This window comes from Pleurodeles waltl, chromosome 3_2, assembly GCF_031143425.1.
Source record: "Pleurodeles waltl isolate 20211129_DDA chromosome 3_2, aPleWal1.hap1.20221129, whole genome shotgun sequence".
Classification (NCBI taxonomy): domain Eukaryota; kingdom Metazoa; phylum Chordata; class Amphibia; order Caudata; family Salamandridae; genus Pleurodeles; species Pleurodeles waltl.
This window is the reverse complement of record NC_090441.1, coordinates 93231886-93248920: the sequence shown is the minus strand read 5'-3', so window position 1 is coordinate 93248920 and position 17035 is coordinate 93231886. Positions and strand designations below refer to the sequence as shown.

The 17035-nt window shown below is 45.5% G+C and overlaps 1 protein-coding gene across 1 annotated transcript in view; it reads left to right on the top strand.

Moving 5' to 3' along the window:
• Positions 1-14477, top strand: part of CHCHD2 (coiled-coil-helix-coiled-coil-helix domain containing 2) — a 47182-nt gene extending 32705 nt beyond the window's left edge. The window contains exon 4 of the mRNA XM_069226883.1: positions 14155-14477. Within this exon, the coding sequence (XP_069082984.1) occupies positions 14155-14165 (11 nt within the window). The 3' untranslated portion in view covers positions 14166-14477. The remainder of the gene's footprint in view (positions 1-14154) is intronic.
• Positions 14478-17035: the final 2558 nt, after the last annotated feature.

Genomic DNA, 17035 nt, shown 5'->3' with positions numbered 1-17035 from the left:
TTACAACCTTGTGGGCGTCCCATTCAGTAGCGCGTGCTGATGTTGAGTTTTTGTTTAAGGAGAAATAATCCAACAGACACTTGGTTAGCTCAGCGTGAAAAGGAGGGTCTGTTAGGGCATCTGGCTGCAAGCGCCATGTTGGAATGAGTGTGTGTGCGGCCCCATAGCAAGGTAGCACAGTGCGGATTGTGGTCTGATATAGTGCGGGCCAGATACCCAGATGTAATTATTTTTGGAATTATGTCTGTTGATGCGAAAAGCATATCTATTCTGGTGTATAGTTTGTGCACTGGTGAGTAGAAAGAATATTCTCGGAGTGTGGGGTGGCCGGTTCTCCAGATTTCTCTTAGACCGTTGTTAGAGGCCAAATCTGCTAGGTCGAGTGAGGCTCGTTTAGCTGGGGCGCTGTCTAGTGGGGGGATTGAGCGGTCCTTCTGAGTGTCTAAGACACAATTAAAATCGCCACCCTATACGGTGTCTGTTGCCGGGTCACTAAGCTTACTATTGTTGAGTGACCATAGGAATTCCCGTTGATTCGCATTGGGAGTATATAGTGCTATCAGTGCTATAGGGTTACCATCTAGTGCTCCTTCTAGGATCACGTAACATCCATTTGGGTTGCTTTGTGCGCGGGACATAACATATGGGACCCCAGGGGCTATCCACATCGCTACTCCTCGGGCGTATGTTGAAAAGGTGGTGCCATATAGTTGTCCCTTCCATTTTGCTTTTGTGTTTTAGAGCGAGGGCTCAGCCAAATGTGTTTCTTGCAACATGGCAATATGTATTTGGTGTCTCCTGACATATGCATAGATCCGTTGCCGTTTACTTATGGATGCCATGTCTCTTATGTTCCATGTGAGTATTTTATATGGTGGGGTGTACTGTTGATTTTGGGAGGCCATGGGGTATACGTAGTTTTGTGCAGTCGCGTTGCGAGTTCACAGACCTAGCTCTGTGTGTGTTAGTGATGTTCTTCGTGCCTATTATGCCTAGCCATTTTGCGTTAGTTACCTGGCATATTCTTTATGTTTACATAGTAATGACCCTTACTTCCATTGTCATAGACTAACTCGTGTAACAGGGAAACTTCCCATTTAGTTATAACAGTAACATTGACTATACATAACAGTAACTGTGGTTGTGGCAAGGACGATAGTTGGTACAGTACTTGCCAACCTGGTGTAACGGTCCGTATGGATCGGGGGGTGCTTCAGGTTAATGGGTTTGAGACAGTGGTGATCCCGGTCCATTTTTCTCTTGTTGATGTTGCTGATGTCCGGGGGCGTCAGTAATCAAAATGATATAGCTGGGAGAGACGATGAGTCTGTGGCTTGACCCAGCGGCGTGTAGGTAGCTGTATAGAGTGAGTTGTGACCCTGTGGGTGGGGCAAGAACCGATGCATCGTGGCATTTAACGGAGAAAGGAGCTAACAAATGTCATCTGCCGTCCGTGGAGTGAGATTGGGACCCCGGGCGGAATCCGGGGAGTCAGAGTTTACCTCTAGGTCAGGGTCTGCTTCCGATTGTGCAGACATAGATGTTGGAGATGCGTTGACAAAACCAAATGTAGTCTGTAATAGTAGAGATTGTTCCTCACGAGACTGCTCGGGGTGGGTTTGGGTCTTGCTTTCTGCGGGGTCTACGTCTATCCTTCGGAGAAGGTCTTTTGTCCGTGGGATTTCTTGTGTTTACCGGGTCAGCGAGGCCTTTTGCATGTAACCAGGTCCATGCATCCTCTGGAGTAGTAAAAAAGAGAGTGCAGGTGTCATCCTGGATTCGGAGTTTGGCAGGGAACAGAGCACATTTGCTGTTGTAGTCTTAGTCGTACTTTGACCCGGAAAAATGAATTGTGCTTTTTCTGTACCTCGGCAGTGAAGTCTGGGTAGGGCGAGATTTCCGCACTTTCGAAGCGTATTGGGCCTGTCTTACGGAACAGTTGTAATATGAGATCTCTGTCGCGGTAGTTAAGGAGTCTTGCTATTAGGGGGTGGGGTTGAGCATCAGGTGGCAAGGGCCATCCAGGGACCCTATGGGCACGTTCTATAGAAAAAAACTTCGGGATATTTTTTTAATACAGTTTCTGTTAGCCATTGTTTGATGAACAGTTCTGCGCTAGGGCCTTCGGCACGTTCGGGGAAAACCCACAAAACAGCTGTTGTTGCGACTTGATCAGTCTTCAGCTCTGTGCTTTAGTGCCTCCACCTCTGCCGTTACTGCTCCCATCTGTGACTGGAGTTCAAGTATAGATGGTGAGAGGTGTGACGTGTCTTTTTCCAGCCCTGCAACCTTTTCAGCCAGCGCCTGCTGCTCTGTGCGCAGCAGGTTAACATCCTCAATTACTGAGCCTATTTTTGCTTCCAAGGTGGTTTTAGTGTCTAGTATAGCTTGTAATACCTTTTCAAATACTGTTGTATGTGTTTGTAGTGTTGCTTCCATCTTTTGTAGAGCCTGGTATGTGTCTGAGGGTTCCGCAGGTGGGGGTGATGCGCCGGGGTCCATGTCCCCTGGGGGTGCCCGTGGGGTCTTCGGTTTGCCTATTGGTTGGCTGCTGTCCGATGTTGTTACTAACAGCTGTGTTTTGCGCGGCGTCGATTGATTGACATTGAAGGAGTTTGACGTTTTTATGTAGGCAATTTGTTTAATATTGTGCGACGAAGTTTTTGAGTGTTCTAGTTCTTAAGCACAATGATCAGCGGGATTGAGTATTGTATCAGGGTCCCGGACTTTGTAAATCCGTTGTGTGGTTGCTTTGTATTTTGTACGTATATTTAAGCCGTAGGCTCTATTTGAGGCAGACAGATCTAGATGGGGATGCTCAATGAAGTAGCCCGCTGATTGCGCTATTTGTGCTACACAAGGTGCTTGAGTTTTTGGGTAGTTGATGTGCGGTGGATGCATAAAGTCACAGAATATGCCATCACTTGTATTGTTCCAGATTTGGTAGGGCTGTTTTTAGCTAGAATTTAAACTGCTGCCTGCACGTGCATTCGTTGTTGGAGGTGTCTTAATCTTTTGTGTGCACTGCAACTCGATTAGTGTCGCCGGTAAAGCGCAGTGGATGAGCGTATATTTGTGCCTGTTTGTATGTTATATTATACGGGGAGTATGAAATCCACCCGTGTTTCTAACGCTGCTGCAAGCTTTGTGTGGTCTCAGCCACCTGCCTCCTGGTGCATGGAGTCTGCAGCCCTTCAGTTCACCATCACTCTCTGGGCTCGTAGGTGAAACGCGGGGATCCGCCCTCCTGCTTTGCGCTTCTTATTATGGGTGCTTCAGGCTCTGAGAGCCCTTCGGTGAGGCGCAGAGAGTCCGTAGGCTCCGCTCGTGTCGCAGTGCAGGCCGCACCTCCAGGTGGGCGCAGTCCAACGGGGCAGGGCTCCAGAACAGGAGCGACGGCGCAGTCCCTCACCTGCTCTTCTCAAAGCGATCGCGCGCGGGGATGCAAGCCACGCGCACCGTTCTTGATCCAGGTGGCGCGAGGCAGCTTCTCGGCCTGATGCCGCAAACAAGGTAGGCCGCGCCCTTTGGCACTCGGCCCGACTGCTCCGCGGGCAGTTGCTTATTTCTTCTTTGTACGTAGTGCCCAGTTTAGTTCTGAGTATAGCGCCGATGTCCCCCTTCACATAGCGATCGACGTCCGTCGCTTTTGGAGGGCACAGGTGTCTGGGACAGGATATTTAGTTTGGGCTGGGAACGGAGCTGCGAGTTATGCGGCCGTCCTGGTCGCCATATTGGCCACGCTCCCTAGGTGCCCCCCTCACAATTGCATCTTATGAAAGTCGTGTCTGGCATTTCTTTGCACTTAAATTTAGGGCAAGATGTACCCAAGTCATCCACGGATGCAAGATATGGAAAGATGCACAGTTCTTAGTGTTGACAAAGAACAACACTGGACTGGAAGTCTCCATGGAGGTTCGAAAAGCAAATTGGAGTGCGAAGAATGTCCTTCTCAGAATAAGGTTTGAATGATTGTCACTTTCCTGTTACGCCGGTCACACACTTGTGTCCTGTGAGTGATGAAGAGGTCAAGAAAAGTGCGTGTGAGGCATCCCGCACCAACCATGGAAGAGGCACCCGTGGGCCACTAGAATTATGTGGCAGTGGCGGATCAACTTATGTAAAATGGTTGGCTAAATTATGCAATGAGGAAAGGATAAATAAGAGCCCTTGTGTTCAATAAAACAGCTCTGCAGAACAGTTCAGTGCATTTTATATTCATAATAAACATCTATTTGTAAAAGGGTTAGGGCAACCTTCAATAACAAAGAATTCAGAAAAGCAGTAAGTTCGATGGCATCTGTCGCTGTAGATACGCATGTTCTGCAATAGCTCGCCATCTGGTGTTGGGCCGGAGTGTTACAAGTTGTTTTTCTTCGAAGAAGTCTTTCGAGTCACGGGACCGAGTGACTCCTCCTTTTGTCTCCATTGCGCATGGGCGTCGACTCTATCCTCGATTGTTTTTTTTCCGCCATCGGGTTCGGACGTGTTCCTGTCGCTCCGAGTTTCGGAACGGAAAATTAGCTAATTTCGGAAGATTTTCGTCGGTATTGTTGCGTTCGGGATCGGCGTACTTCCATTCAACACCGCATCGAAGATCGAACAGCTCCGGTGCCCTTCGGGGTAGTTTTTTCGATCCTCCGTCGGGGCCTGGTCGGCCCGACCGCGTGCTGAAGAACGCCGATGGAACGGACCCCGTTTCGTTTCTGCCCCAAATGCCACAATAAATACCCCTACACAGACCAACACTTGGTCTGCAACCTGTGCCTGTCACCTGAGCACAGCGAAGACACCTGCGAGGCCTGTCGTGCGTTCCGGTCCCGAAAAACACTCAGAGACCGTCGAGCCAGAAGACTTCAGATGGCGTCCGCACCGACAGCCCACCGGGAGTTCGAGGAACAGGAAGAGGAAGGTACCTTCTCGATCCAAGACTCCGACTCCGAAGGATTCGACGATACACAAACCGTGAGTAAGACGTCGAAAACCACACAGAGGAAGATTTACAAGGCCCAGGGGACGCCACTGCCACCAGGCCATGGCTCGACCCATAAATTCGGTGACCGACCATCGGCACCGAAAAAGGCCCAAACAGTGCCGAGATCGTCCGACTCCGGTCGAGACACCGGCACGCAGCCTTCTCGGGACCGAGAAAGTGCTGGAGACAAGCCTCGACACCGAGATGCCTGTGTGGACACGGCTCGACGCCGAGACAGCGGCACAGAAACAGATCGACGCCGAGAGGTTTCGGCCCCGAAAAGGAAAAAAGTCACCTCGGAGCCGAAAAAACACGCAGACAAAGTTTCGATGCCGAAACAAACTGCAAGCGACCCAGCTTCAGGCTCTTATACAGAAGAGCACTCGCTAACCTCCCAAATGCAGAAGCATAGGTTTGAGGAAGAGCTACAAGCAACTGATGTGGACCATACGCAAAAGCGTATCTTCATTCAGCAGGGGACAGGAAAAATAAGCACCCTTCCCCCCCATTAGGAGAAAGAGGAGGTTGGAGTTCCACACGGAACAAACACCACAACCAAAAGTGGTGAAAAGAGTTACACCACCACCCTCACCTCCGCCCGTGATTGACGTTTCACCAGCACAAACTCCATCACACTCCCCAGCTCACACCACCATGAGCCAGGGTGACCAAGATCAGGACGCATGGGACCTATACGACGCCCCAGTGTCAGATAACAGTCCGGAGGCATACCCTGCGAAGCCATCTCCACCAGAAGACAGCACCGCGTACTCTCAAGTGGTGGCTAGAGCAGCACAATTTCACCACGTAAGCCTCCACTCAGAACAGGTCGAGGATGATTTCCTATTCAACACACTCTCCTCCACCCACAGCTCATACCAAAGCCTGCCTATGCTCCCTGGTATGCTCCGCCACGCAAAAGACATCTTTAAGGAGCCGGTTAAAAGTAGGGCAATCACACCAAGGGTAGAAAAAAAGTATAAGCCGCCTCCTACGGACCCGATTTTCATCACTACACAGCTGCCACCAGACTCTGTTGTTGTAGGAGCAGCTAGGAAAAGGGCCAACTCTCACACATCTGGAGATGCACCACCCCCAGATAAAGAAAGCCGCAAGTTTGATGCAGCTGGTAAAAGAGTCGCAGCACAAGCTGCAAACCAGTGGCGCATCGCGAACTCCCAGGCACTACTTGCGCGCTATGACAGAGCCCACTGGGACGAGATGCAACATCTCATTGAACATCTGCCCAAGGACTTACAAAATAGGGCAAAACAAGTGGTTGAGGAGGGACAGGCCATCTCCAACAACCAGATCCGCTCCTCCATGGACGCTGCAGATACAGCTGCACGGACAATTAATACATCTGTAACTATCAGAAGGCATGCATGGCTCCGAACGTCTGGATTTAAACCAGAGATTCAACAAGCAGTTCTCAATATGCCTTTTAATGAAAAAGAACTGTTCGGTCCAGAAGTGGACACAGCGATTGAGAAACTGAAAAAAGATACAGACACTGCCAAAGCCATGGGCGCACTCTACTCCCCGCAGAGCAGAGGGAATTACAGCTCATTCCGTAAAACGCCCTTTCGAGGGGGGTTTCGGGGTCAAAGCACACAAGCCAGCACCTCACAAGCCACACCGTCCAGTTACCAAGGACAGTATAGAGGAGGTTTTCGGGGACAATATAGAGGAGGGCAATTCCCTAGAAATAGAGGAAGATTCCATAGCCCCAAAACCCCTACTACTAAACAGTGACTCACATGTCACTCACCCCCTCCACACAACACCAGTGGGGGGACGAATAGGTCATTATTACAGAGCATGGGAGAAAATCACTACAGACACTTGGGTTCTAGCAATTATCCAACATGGTTATTGCATAGAATTTCTACAATTCCCTCCAAACATACCACCAAAAGCACAAAATTTAACAACACACCATTCCAATCTCCTGGAGATAGAAGTGCAGGCACTATTGCAAAAGAATGCAATCGAATTAGTGCCAAACACACAAATAAACACAGGAGTTTACTCACTGTACTTTCTGATACCAAAGAAGGACAAAACACTGAGACCAATCCTAGACCTCAGAGTAGTGAACACTTTCATCAAATCAGACCACTTCCACATGGTCACACTACAAGAAGTATTGCCATTGCTAAAGCTGCACGATTACATGGCCACTTTAGACCTCAAGGATGCTTATTTCCATATACCAATACACCCATCGCACAGGAAATACCTAAGGTTTGTATTCAAAGGAATACATTACCAATTCAAGGTACTGCCTTTCGGATTAACAACCGCACCAAGAGTCTTTACCAAATGTCTAGCGGTAGTCGCAGCACACATAAGAAGGCAGCAGATACATGTGTTCCCATATCTAGACGACTGGCTAATCAAGGCCCATTCGTTAATAGAGTGCTCAAATCACACAAATCATATCATACAAACCCTCTTCAAACTAGGGTTCACCGTCAATTTCACAAAATCCAAAATTCTGCCACGCAAGGTACAACAATACCTAGGAGCCATAATAGACACATCAAAAGGAGTAGCCACTCCAAGTCCACAAAGAATTCAAAATTTCAACACCATCATACAACGCATGTATCCAACACAAAAGATACAAGCAAAGATGGTATTACAACTCCTAGGCATGATGTCATCATGCATAGCCATTGTCCCAAACGCAAGACTGCACATGAGGCCCCTACAACAATGCCTAGCATCACAGTGGTCTCAAGCACAGGGTCACCTTCTAGATCTGGTGTTAATAGACCGCCAAACTTACCTCTCGCTTCTGTGGTGGAACAACATAAATTTAAACAAGGGGCGGCCTTTCCAAGACCCAGTGCCACAATACATAATAACAACAGATGCTTCCATGACAGGGTGGGGAGCACACCTCGATCAACACAGCATACAAGGACAATGGAACGTACATCAAACAAAACTGCATATCAATCACCTAGAACTTCTAGCAGTTTTTCAAGCACTAAAAGCTTTCCAACCAATAATAGTTCACAAATACATTCTCGTCAAAACAGACAACATGACAACAATGTATTATCTAAACAAGCAGGGGGGGACGCACTCCACGCAGTTAAGCCTGCTAGCACAAAAAATTTGGCATTGGGCAATTCACAACCAAATTCGCCTAATTGCACAGTTTATACCAGGGATACAAAATCAACTCGCAGACTATCTCTCTCGAGATCACCAACAGGTCCACGAATGGGAAATTCACCCCCAAATTCTGAACACTTATTTCAAACTCTGGGGAACACCTCAGATAGACTTGTTTGCAACAAGGGAGAACGCAAAATGCCAAAACTTCGCATCCAGATACCCACACAAACAATCCCAAGGCAATGCCCTATGGATGAACTGGTCAGGGATATTTGCTTACGCTTTTCCTCCTCTCCCTCTCCTTCCTTACCTGGTAAACAAACTCAGTCAAAGCAAACTCAAACTCATATTGATAGCACCAACTTGGGCAAGGCAACCCTGGTACACAACGCTGCTAGACCTATCAGTGGTACCCTGCATCAAATTGCCCAACAGGCCAGATCTGTTGACACAGCACAACCAAAAGATCAGGCACCCAGATCCAGCATGGCTGAATCTAGCAATCTGGCTCCTGAAATCCTAGAATTCGGGCACTTACAACTTACCCAAGAATGTATGGAAGTCATAAAACAAGCCAGAAGGCCATCCACCAGGTACTGCTATGCAAGTAAATGGAAGAGGTTTGTTTGCTACTGCCATATTAATCAAATACAACCATTACACACAACTCCAGAACAGGTAGTGGGTTACTTGCTTCACTTACAAAAATCTAACCTAGCTTTCTCTTCCATTAAGATTCACCTTGCAGCAATATCTGCATACCTGCAAACTACCTATTCAACTTCCCTATATAGGATACCAGTCATTAAAGCATTCATGGAGGGCCTTAGGAGAATTATACCACCAAGAACACCACCTGTTCCTTCATGGAACCTAAATGTTGTCCTAACTAGACTTATGGGTCCACCTTTTGAACCCATGCACTCCTGCGACATACAGTTCCTAACCTGGAAGGTGGCATTTCTCATCGCCATTACTTCCCTAAGAAGAGTAAGCGAGATTCAGGCGTTTACTATACAGGAACCTTTTATACAACTACACAAAAATAAAGTCGTCCTAAGAACCAATCCTAAATTTTTGCCAAAGGTTATTTCACCGTTCCATCTAAATCAAACAGTGGAACTTCCAGTGTTCTTTCCACAGCCAGATACCGTAGCTGAAAGGGCACTACATACATTAGATGTCAAAAGAGCATTAATGTATTACATTGACAGAACAAAAAACATCAGAAAGACTAAACAACTCTTTATTGCATTTCAAAAACCTCACGCAGGAAACCCAATTTCAAAACAAGGTATAGCCAGATGGATAGTTAAATGCATCCAAATCTGCTACCTTAAAGCTAAACGACAGCTGCCCATTACACCAAGGGCACACTCAACCAGAAAGAAAGGTGCTACCATGGCCTTTCTAGGAAACATCCCAATGCAAGAAATATGTAAGGCAGCCACATGGTCTACGCCTCACACATTCACCAAGCACTACTGTGTAGACGTGTTATCCGCACAACAAGCCACAGTAGGTCAAGCCGTATTAAGGACATTATTTCAGACTACTTCCACTCCTACAGGCTGATCCACCGCTTTTGGGGAAATAACTGCTTACTAGTCTATGCAGAACATGCGTATCTACAGCGACAGATGCCATCGAACTGAAAATGTCACTTACCCAGTGTACATCTGTTCGTGGCATCAGTCGCAGTAGATTCGCATGTGCCCACCCGCCTCCCCGGAAGCCTGTAGCAGTTTGGAAGTTACCTTCAATTATTTATATATGTATCATCTCAACCTTAAATAGGTGCATACTTAGTCACTCCATTGCATGGGCACTATTACTACAATTCAACTCCTACCTCACCCTCTGCGGGGAAAAACAATCGAGGATAGAGTCGACGCCCATGCGCAATGGAGACAAAAGGAGGAGTCACTCGGTCCCGTGACTCGAAAGACTTCTTCGAAGAAAAACAACTTGTAACACTCCGGCCCAACACCAGATGGCGAGCTATTGCAGAACATGCGAATCTACTGCGACTGATGCCACGAACAGATGTACACTGGGTAAGTGACATTTTCATTACGTCCCGAACAAAGCAACGTGGTACATCTTGGAAAAAAGAAACGCACGTACCTTTGTCCCCTGCTCGCCTGCGTTCCTAATACTGTCAGCTGAGCATAAAAATAAACCCTACCCAAAAAGAACACTACCTCAAAAGAAATAATAACAGCAATATTTAGAGAGAGGATGTGGTGTAACATCCAGAGCTGCTGACTTTGGAACTGGGGAGCCAGGTTTGAGTCTCTGCGTTAGTTCTCCCGTGCCTAAAAAAGATTTTAAATACATTGCAATTGTTAACAAAACTGAAACAAAATAACAAATGCACAATGCCTGCAAATGAAATCCTGTCGTCGTAGAGGAGAAAAGGCAACACTTCAGAAACAGGGGTAGGAACACGTGCATTAGAACACGAATGGAGGCAGGAAACAGTTTAAAAAAAATAAAAAATAATACTTCCCTCAAACAACAGATAAACAATTTAAAGTGTAAGTAAACTGTACTCGGCCTGTGCTAGTCAGCCAAGAATAGAAGTAAGGTATTGGCTGCACAAACCAGTTAGGAGGCAGCAAAGAAGAGCCACACTGCAGTGAACCCATGGTAAGCAGCAGGCGGGATCAAAGTTGTTTTACTGAATACAGCAGGTCCTGCAGATAGCGCATGCGCCTTGCCTGGGCTCAACCTAAAAATGTCTCTGCACTGAAGGGGTGTGGGGGAGTTAGCAGCGAAAGGGTTAATTTGCTGTGCGTATATGAGACTCTGAAGAAAGTAATTTGTCAGCTTGTGAGGTATTTCTCACACATTGGTTCAATCCAGGTAAATCAGTTGACATACTCGTTCCAGAGGCAAAGTCTGTTAGTCAATATTGATGACCACAATAGGTACTGAAATAATTGCAAACTGATTTCAGTTGATCCCCAAGCTTATACTCTCCTACAGTGCTTTGTTTGTAAAATGAATTGCTCATATTTCTGCAGTTGGTGCTGTTGTAGTGAAGGGTGCCAAATAAAAAGGCTTAATTGTCTTGATTTCACCTCATGTCTCTTTAGTCCACTACCTAACACTCCATGCCTCTTTGTCCCACCCTTGCACATTCTTTTTCACCCCTGCAATCTCCCTTTCACTTTTATCCCTTCTTTTTTCCCCCTTTTTGTGGTTTTCTTTGTTGCCCTGAATCAGTCTGTTGAGGAAAAAATAAGTGCTGGTGCCCAAAAAATGAAGGAAGGTTAGCTTCGTTACTGCCACTGGCTCAAATGAAGCACTGTTCTTGCTTCAGACCAGCTTTATCCCCACGTGCACAGTCTTCATCAAATGAAACAATTTCTAACATCGTTGCTTAAAGAAAGTCTCTCTAGTTGGCAGTTGTTTGCACGCTGTCCAAGTCGGGACCTTCCCTCTAGTCAGGGTCTCGGAGTCACACACAAAACCCCTGTTCACCCCCTTCGTAGCTTGGCATGAGCAGTCTGGCTCATCTCTGGAGCAATTTGTAAAGTATTTCTGTCACACACACACACACACACACACACACACACACACACACACACACACACACACACACACACACACACACACACACACACACACACACACACACACAGTACACCCACCCACCTACACACACACACACGTCGTACACCCACCCACCTACACACACACACACAGTACACCCACCCACCTACACACACACACACGTCGTACACCCACCCACCTACACACACGTCGTCCACCCACCCACCTACACACACACACATGTACATACACACACATGTATGTACACACACACTGTAACACAGTGAAACCACCACAGACGGACTCCAAACCACTTTAGAAAAATAGCCAATAATTACCTGAGTAAAATAAATACAAAACAACAAAAATCCAATATTCCAGATACAACTTTTCAAAGATTAAATCTTAGTAAAGTGCTACTGGGGAGGTGAGGTGTAGGTTACCCACTGCTAGGCTGGGGAGGTGATGCAGCGTCGGTGCCAAGTTGTCGGTTTGTTACAACCTGGCAAGGTTGATTAATCCAGTAGGTCAAGATGCAAGGCATCAACTTTGCAGTGTCGTGATAACACCACAGGGCCATAGGTGCTGTGGAGGAGTCGGGTGTCACAGACGTCATGACACTGCACTCTGAACTCACTCTGTAGCGGGACTTCGGAGGTGTTCTTGCGGCATTGGGCTTGTGTTGCGGTCATCGAGGACCACGGCTCCATTGTAGGCATCTGCGTTGAGTCTGAGAGCGGCGCCGATTCCAAAGTTGCTCTGGAATCTGTGTGCTTAGTTTCTTCTTAGTTTGCACCAGAGCTCACTTCCAAGAAAACCCTCAAAGGGCCAGGTCCAACAAATGACTGTAATTTGACAGTCGGGGAGTGTTGACTGGCTGGCTCGAAGTCCTTGATGTCAAAGACCTCGGCCGCTATGACATCTGTAATTTCCTTCTATATACCACTGTTGATCCAGACTCGTACTAATGGGGTCTCCAATTATGATCTAACAAAGAATGAATTTGAACACCAAATTGAAAGTTGGGTTAAACTAACACGCTGGTTTAAGGCTCAGGTGATTTCTCATGCTGTTTTTCTTTGCTTTGTGAGCACCACCTCTTATACCACATTGGAGAAGTTAGGCATGGAAGTAGGTATTCGAGCTATCCACATTACTGTTGTATATCACTAGTATCCGAGTAACCTTCTTAAAGGATTTTCACGGCACCATGAGCCATGGGAAATTGTGCACCTCACCTTTGGAGATGTATTTCTGTGTAAACCATTCATTAATCCTTGTACTTAAAACGTTTGAGGCACTTGACCATTTTAATGCATTAGATTGTTTAATATACTTCTGAGAAACCAAAGCACATTTGCACGTAATATACAGGCATCTCATGTTGCACCCAGGGAGTTAAACCTGTTGAAATTATCTATTGCGACTAAAGAGACTGGAACTCTGGTATGTACGTGCTTCTATCTCTGTGAGTGCAGTTCTGTTACTGGCACAGATGAAAACCAAAACGTACCGACTGTAGAGGAGCAGTGCTCTTGCATATGGAGGCAGATAAGAGGTTGCTCTGTACTACGGATTGATACATTTCTGATGCATAATCCGTTATAGTGTACTACATTACTCTAAATGCAAGGCAGCTATGCTTGATGCTGTACTGTCTTAACAGATGTTTTCTCATTTAACTTGGTATTATCCTCAGTACAGGTGACCTGGCAAAATGTTAATTATATTGTAAGCAGAATCAGAATTTCTAGGTGCTGTACTTAGTTACATGAAGGAATTTTTCCCAGACTTTTTTTTTTTTTTTTTTCTGGAACTCTGATCTCCCCTGTTATTGGCCAAAGTACTTATCCTCTTATCAGTGGAAGGGTCCTCCCTATCAGCAACTCTAGTACTCCAGGACAAACCCCTTAGTTGAATAATGGACAACATATTATCAATAATTTCAGCTTCCTCTAGTCCTAAAAACGTAACGAGGCAGCATAAATTAATTCCTCAGATTATATTGTGACTTTCTTACTAACCACTCCTTAAATTTACTCTTGAAATGTGAGTACCTTGAACTTTTATGACCTGAATCTTTGTGTAGATCTCCAAGTTTGAGTTATGTATGCTGGTTATATTCCCCTGCTCTCAGTTTTATGGTATGCTTCTTTTTTTATAACTTTGTTGTGATATTAAAAATATATTATGGGATTTGAATGTGATATCTGTATAGCTGTGTTAAGATTTAACTTCTACTTTATTCTCACTTGCATGTAATTCCAGTATCATGCCACCATTTTTTATATGCTCTTCTGATTGAAAACGACCAACCCCCCCCCCCCCCCCCCCCCCCCCCCCCCCAAAAAAAAAATATGTATATATTTTGCCTGTTTTACGTGGAAGCTCTTTTGTGTACTGGATGCTAGCAACGTTTGTGGTTTCTCATTTTCTGTTCGTTAATTTTACCCATGTTTGCTAATTGTTTGTTTGTTTCTTTATAGGCATGGCATGAACTTTTCCAAAATGATACAGAATGGAATTCCTGATTAAGCCAATGTAATTGAAACGTGTGTGGCTATTTAAGAATAGAAGAAACTGGCATTTAGTTACCGACTAGTCCATGCTGCTAATTGCACTGTTGTCATGTAACATGCAGAAGCATTAGAGGGACACTACTTGTGCTTTCTACCAAGCAGCGATGATGCAACGATTGACACTCTGCAATGATTTTGCTTTATAATTTTACAGTTTTGCCTGATATACATATTTTCCTTTCATCAGCTATCCATTTCTTACTTTTTCAGTAAAGGTTAATCCTTACTAATTATGTTCTTCTGTGTTCGTTATTTGATACAAACTTTCCACATACAACATGTTCAGAAGCAGTTACGCAAGTCAGGTGACTATTTTCACCCTTGATATTAAAACTGAGCTCCTATTTCATGTATGTTTAATAACCAAGGCTTCTGTATTTAAGGTGAAATCCCTGGGGGATTTTCGCCATTTCCTAATTCTGCTGCTAACATTCCAGTGGTGAATTCTCCACCTACTTTTACTGCAGAGTGATGTGTGTTTGTGTGTGTGTGTGTGTGTGTGTGTGTGTGTGTGTGTGTGTGCACATGCAACAATCGAGACGTAACCTGCTACCGAGGTCTCTCCTGGTTAGCCACTGCCAGGCTCCCCTCAACTGGCTGTCTCCCCCTTTCAGCACAGGGATCTTCAAACTTTTATTGCACTAATCCCCCACTTAGCAAAATATTTTGAAGTCATGCCCAAAACTTTATTGCAAAGATTGGGAGAGGCCTGGCTGATCTCGGGGTGGGAATTATGAGGTCATTTCAGAGGTGCTTTTCTGTAGCTCATAAATCCACACTAAATGTAAGACTTGTAAAAGAGCAAATGCATCAAACAAAAGCAAAACTGACCAAAAACAATATTTCCTATAGTTAGGGATGCTGTAAGCCCCTTGCACTCCTGAGTCCCAATACAACTGCTGCTGGTGCACTAATGATAGACGTAGCCCTCTGAAGCAGGTTCTTACCGCCTCTTTTTTTCACCCCTTCTACACCATGCTGGACCATCACTTCAATCTTGATACAGGCTACCCGGCCATTCGTCCATTTCTGTGGGGGAAATGAGCTCCACATGTTACCCCTCTTTTTGTGGCAAGGGAGCCTCTGCCCTAATGCTTCCTAGGAAAATGAGCTCACATGCTTCCTTATGAAGACATTCATAATTGTGGTGCAGTTTGCCCCAGTGTCACTGCAACTGCTTTGACAGTGACAGCTACTGCCTTGCAAGGCAGGATCTCAGCCATCTCTCGGATGCCCAAACCAAGGTGTCTCCTGTATTGCTCTGAGGCCCAAAGCAACACTGGCACAGCAGGGATGCATTGGTCCTCTAATGCAAGAGTCCTGGGGGCACTTCTCCTAGGCTTGGTGCTGTGACCTGTGCCCTAATGCTAGTAAGGTTAATGGGCCCTCTCATCCCTTTTTATAGTAGGGCAGGGTGTAGGAGCTCCTGTGCTGTGAAGCAGAGAGGGTGATAGAGAGCCAAAGAAAGAGCATGCCTTTTCACCTGTTTACCTGCCACCCGAAGAAATGTAAATGTGTGCAATTGGTTAATCACCAAATATAAAGGCTGCTTTGGAGCCAGTATAGACTTTTTTTAATTTTTATTAATGGAGTCATTTCAAGCTTCATTCTGAATAATTATTCTTTTTGAGAAGTGTGGTAGATGGTAGAATGTAAGGGATCTTATTCCTGAGGCTGATGTCATAATTGACATCAGAATGGAGTGTTGGGAGTGGAGGTTCCGGAGGAGCAGATGGAGAAGTTGGTCTTCGTAGGTGGTGGATAAGATACTCCTGTTAAAGAACCTACTCATCAATTTATGGACTCATAGCTTTCATTACAGTTGGCGACGAGGAGAGTTGGAGAGAGGGAAACATGCTGCAATAAATAAGGTTACTACAAAGAAAGAAAATTTAAGGAAGGTAATAGATTGTGATGAAGATGAAGAAAAAGTTACTCAACGGCAGTGGTCCAGGTTCAAAGATACAAAGTGCTTCCGCTGTGGCAATACTGGTCATTATGGATCATATAAGAAATGTCCTGCCATCAATATGACTTGCAAATTGTGCAATAAAAAGGGTCATTTTGCCAAATGTTGTAAGTCTACAAAGAGTCAAACGTCCGTGAAAGTTGTTGAAGACTGCATTCTATCGATTTCCACTTGTGCTCAAAAGAAGAGGCACCCAAGGGATATAATTACTGTTTTAGGTGTAAACAGCGAGGTATTGTTCGACTCTGGAGCATGGCTAGCTTTGTTGTCAAATTATTTCTTTGAACATTTAAGCCACAAAGTCAATTTAAAAGAGCCAGGCGTTATACCAGGTGCATATGGTGGATAGATCATTGAATTAAGAGGTTACTTTGAGTCGGAGATTTCTTTTAAAATGGATACGATTTTTGGGAAAATGTATGTCCCAGTTAAGGGAGACAGTGTTTTGAGTTGGCCGCACCAGAGGGAACTGAACATTATCCTAGATCCCAATTCGTCTACACCATTTATGATCAAAGAAAAATTTATTGAAAACCTGCTGAGAGTATGTGAACTGTCCTTGCAAGGTGGAAAGGGTGAAGTTCCACCAAAGTTTAACAAATAAAAGGAAGTATTCAGCGATAAGTTAGGTTGTCCAAAGAAGTATGTTCATTGGATAAGGATTAAAGAAGGGTCTGTTTCAGTAGCCGCCAAAGTTCGCCCCATTCCCATCTCTATGAAAGAAGACGTTGAGAAGGAAATACAGAGGTTATGTGATGAATAATTGAGCCAGTGGAGTCCTCAGAGTGGATTACACCCATAGTAGTGGCATGGAAGCAA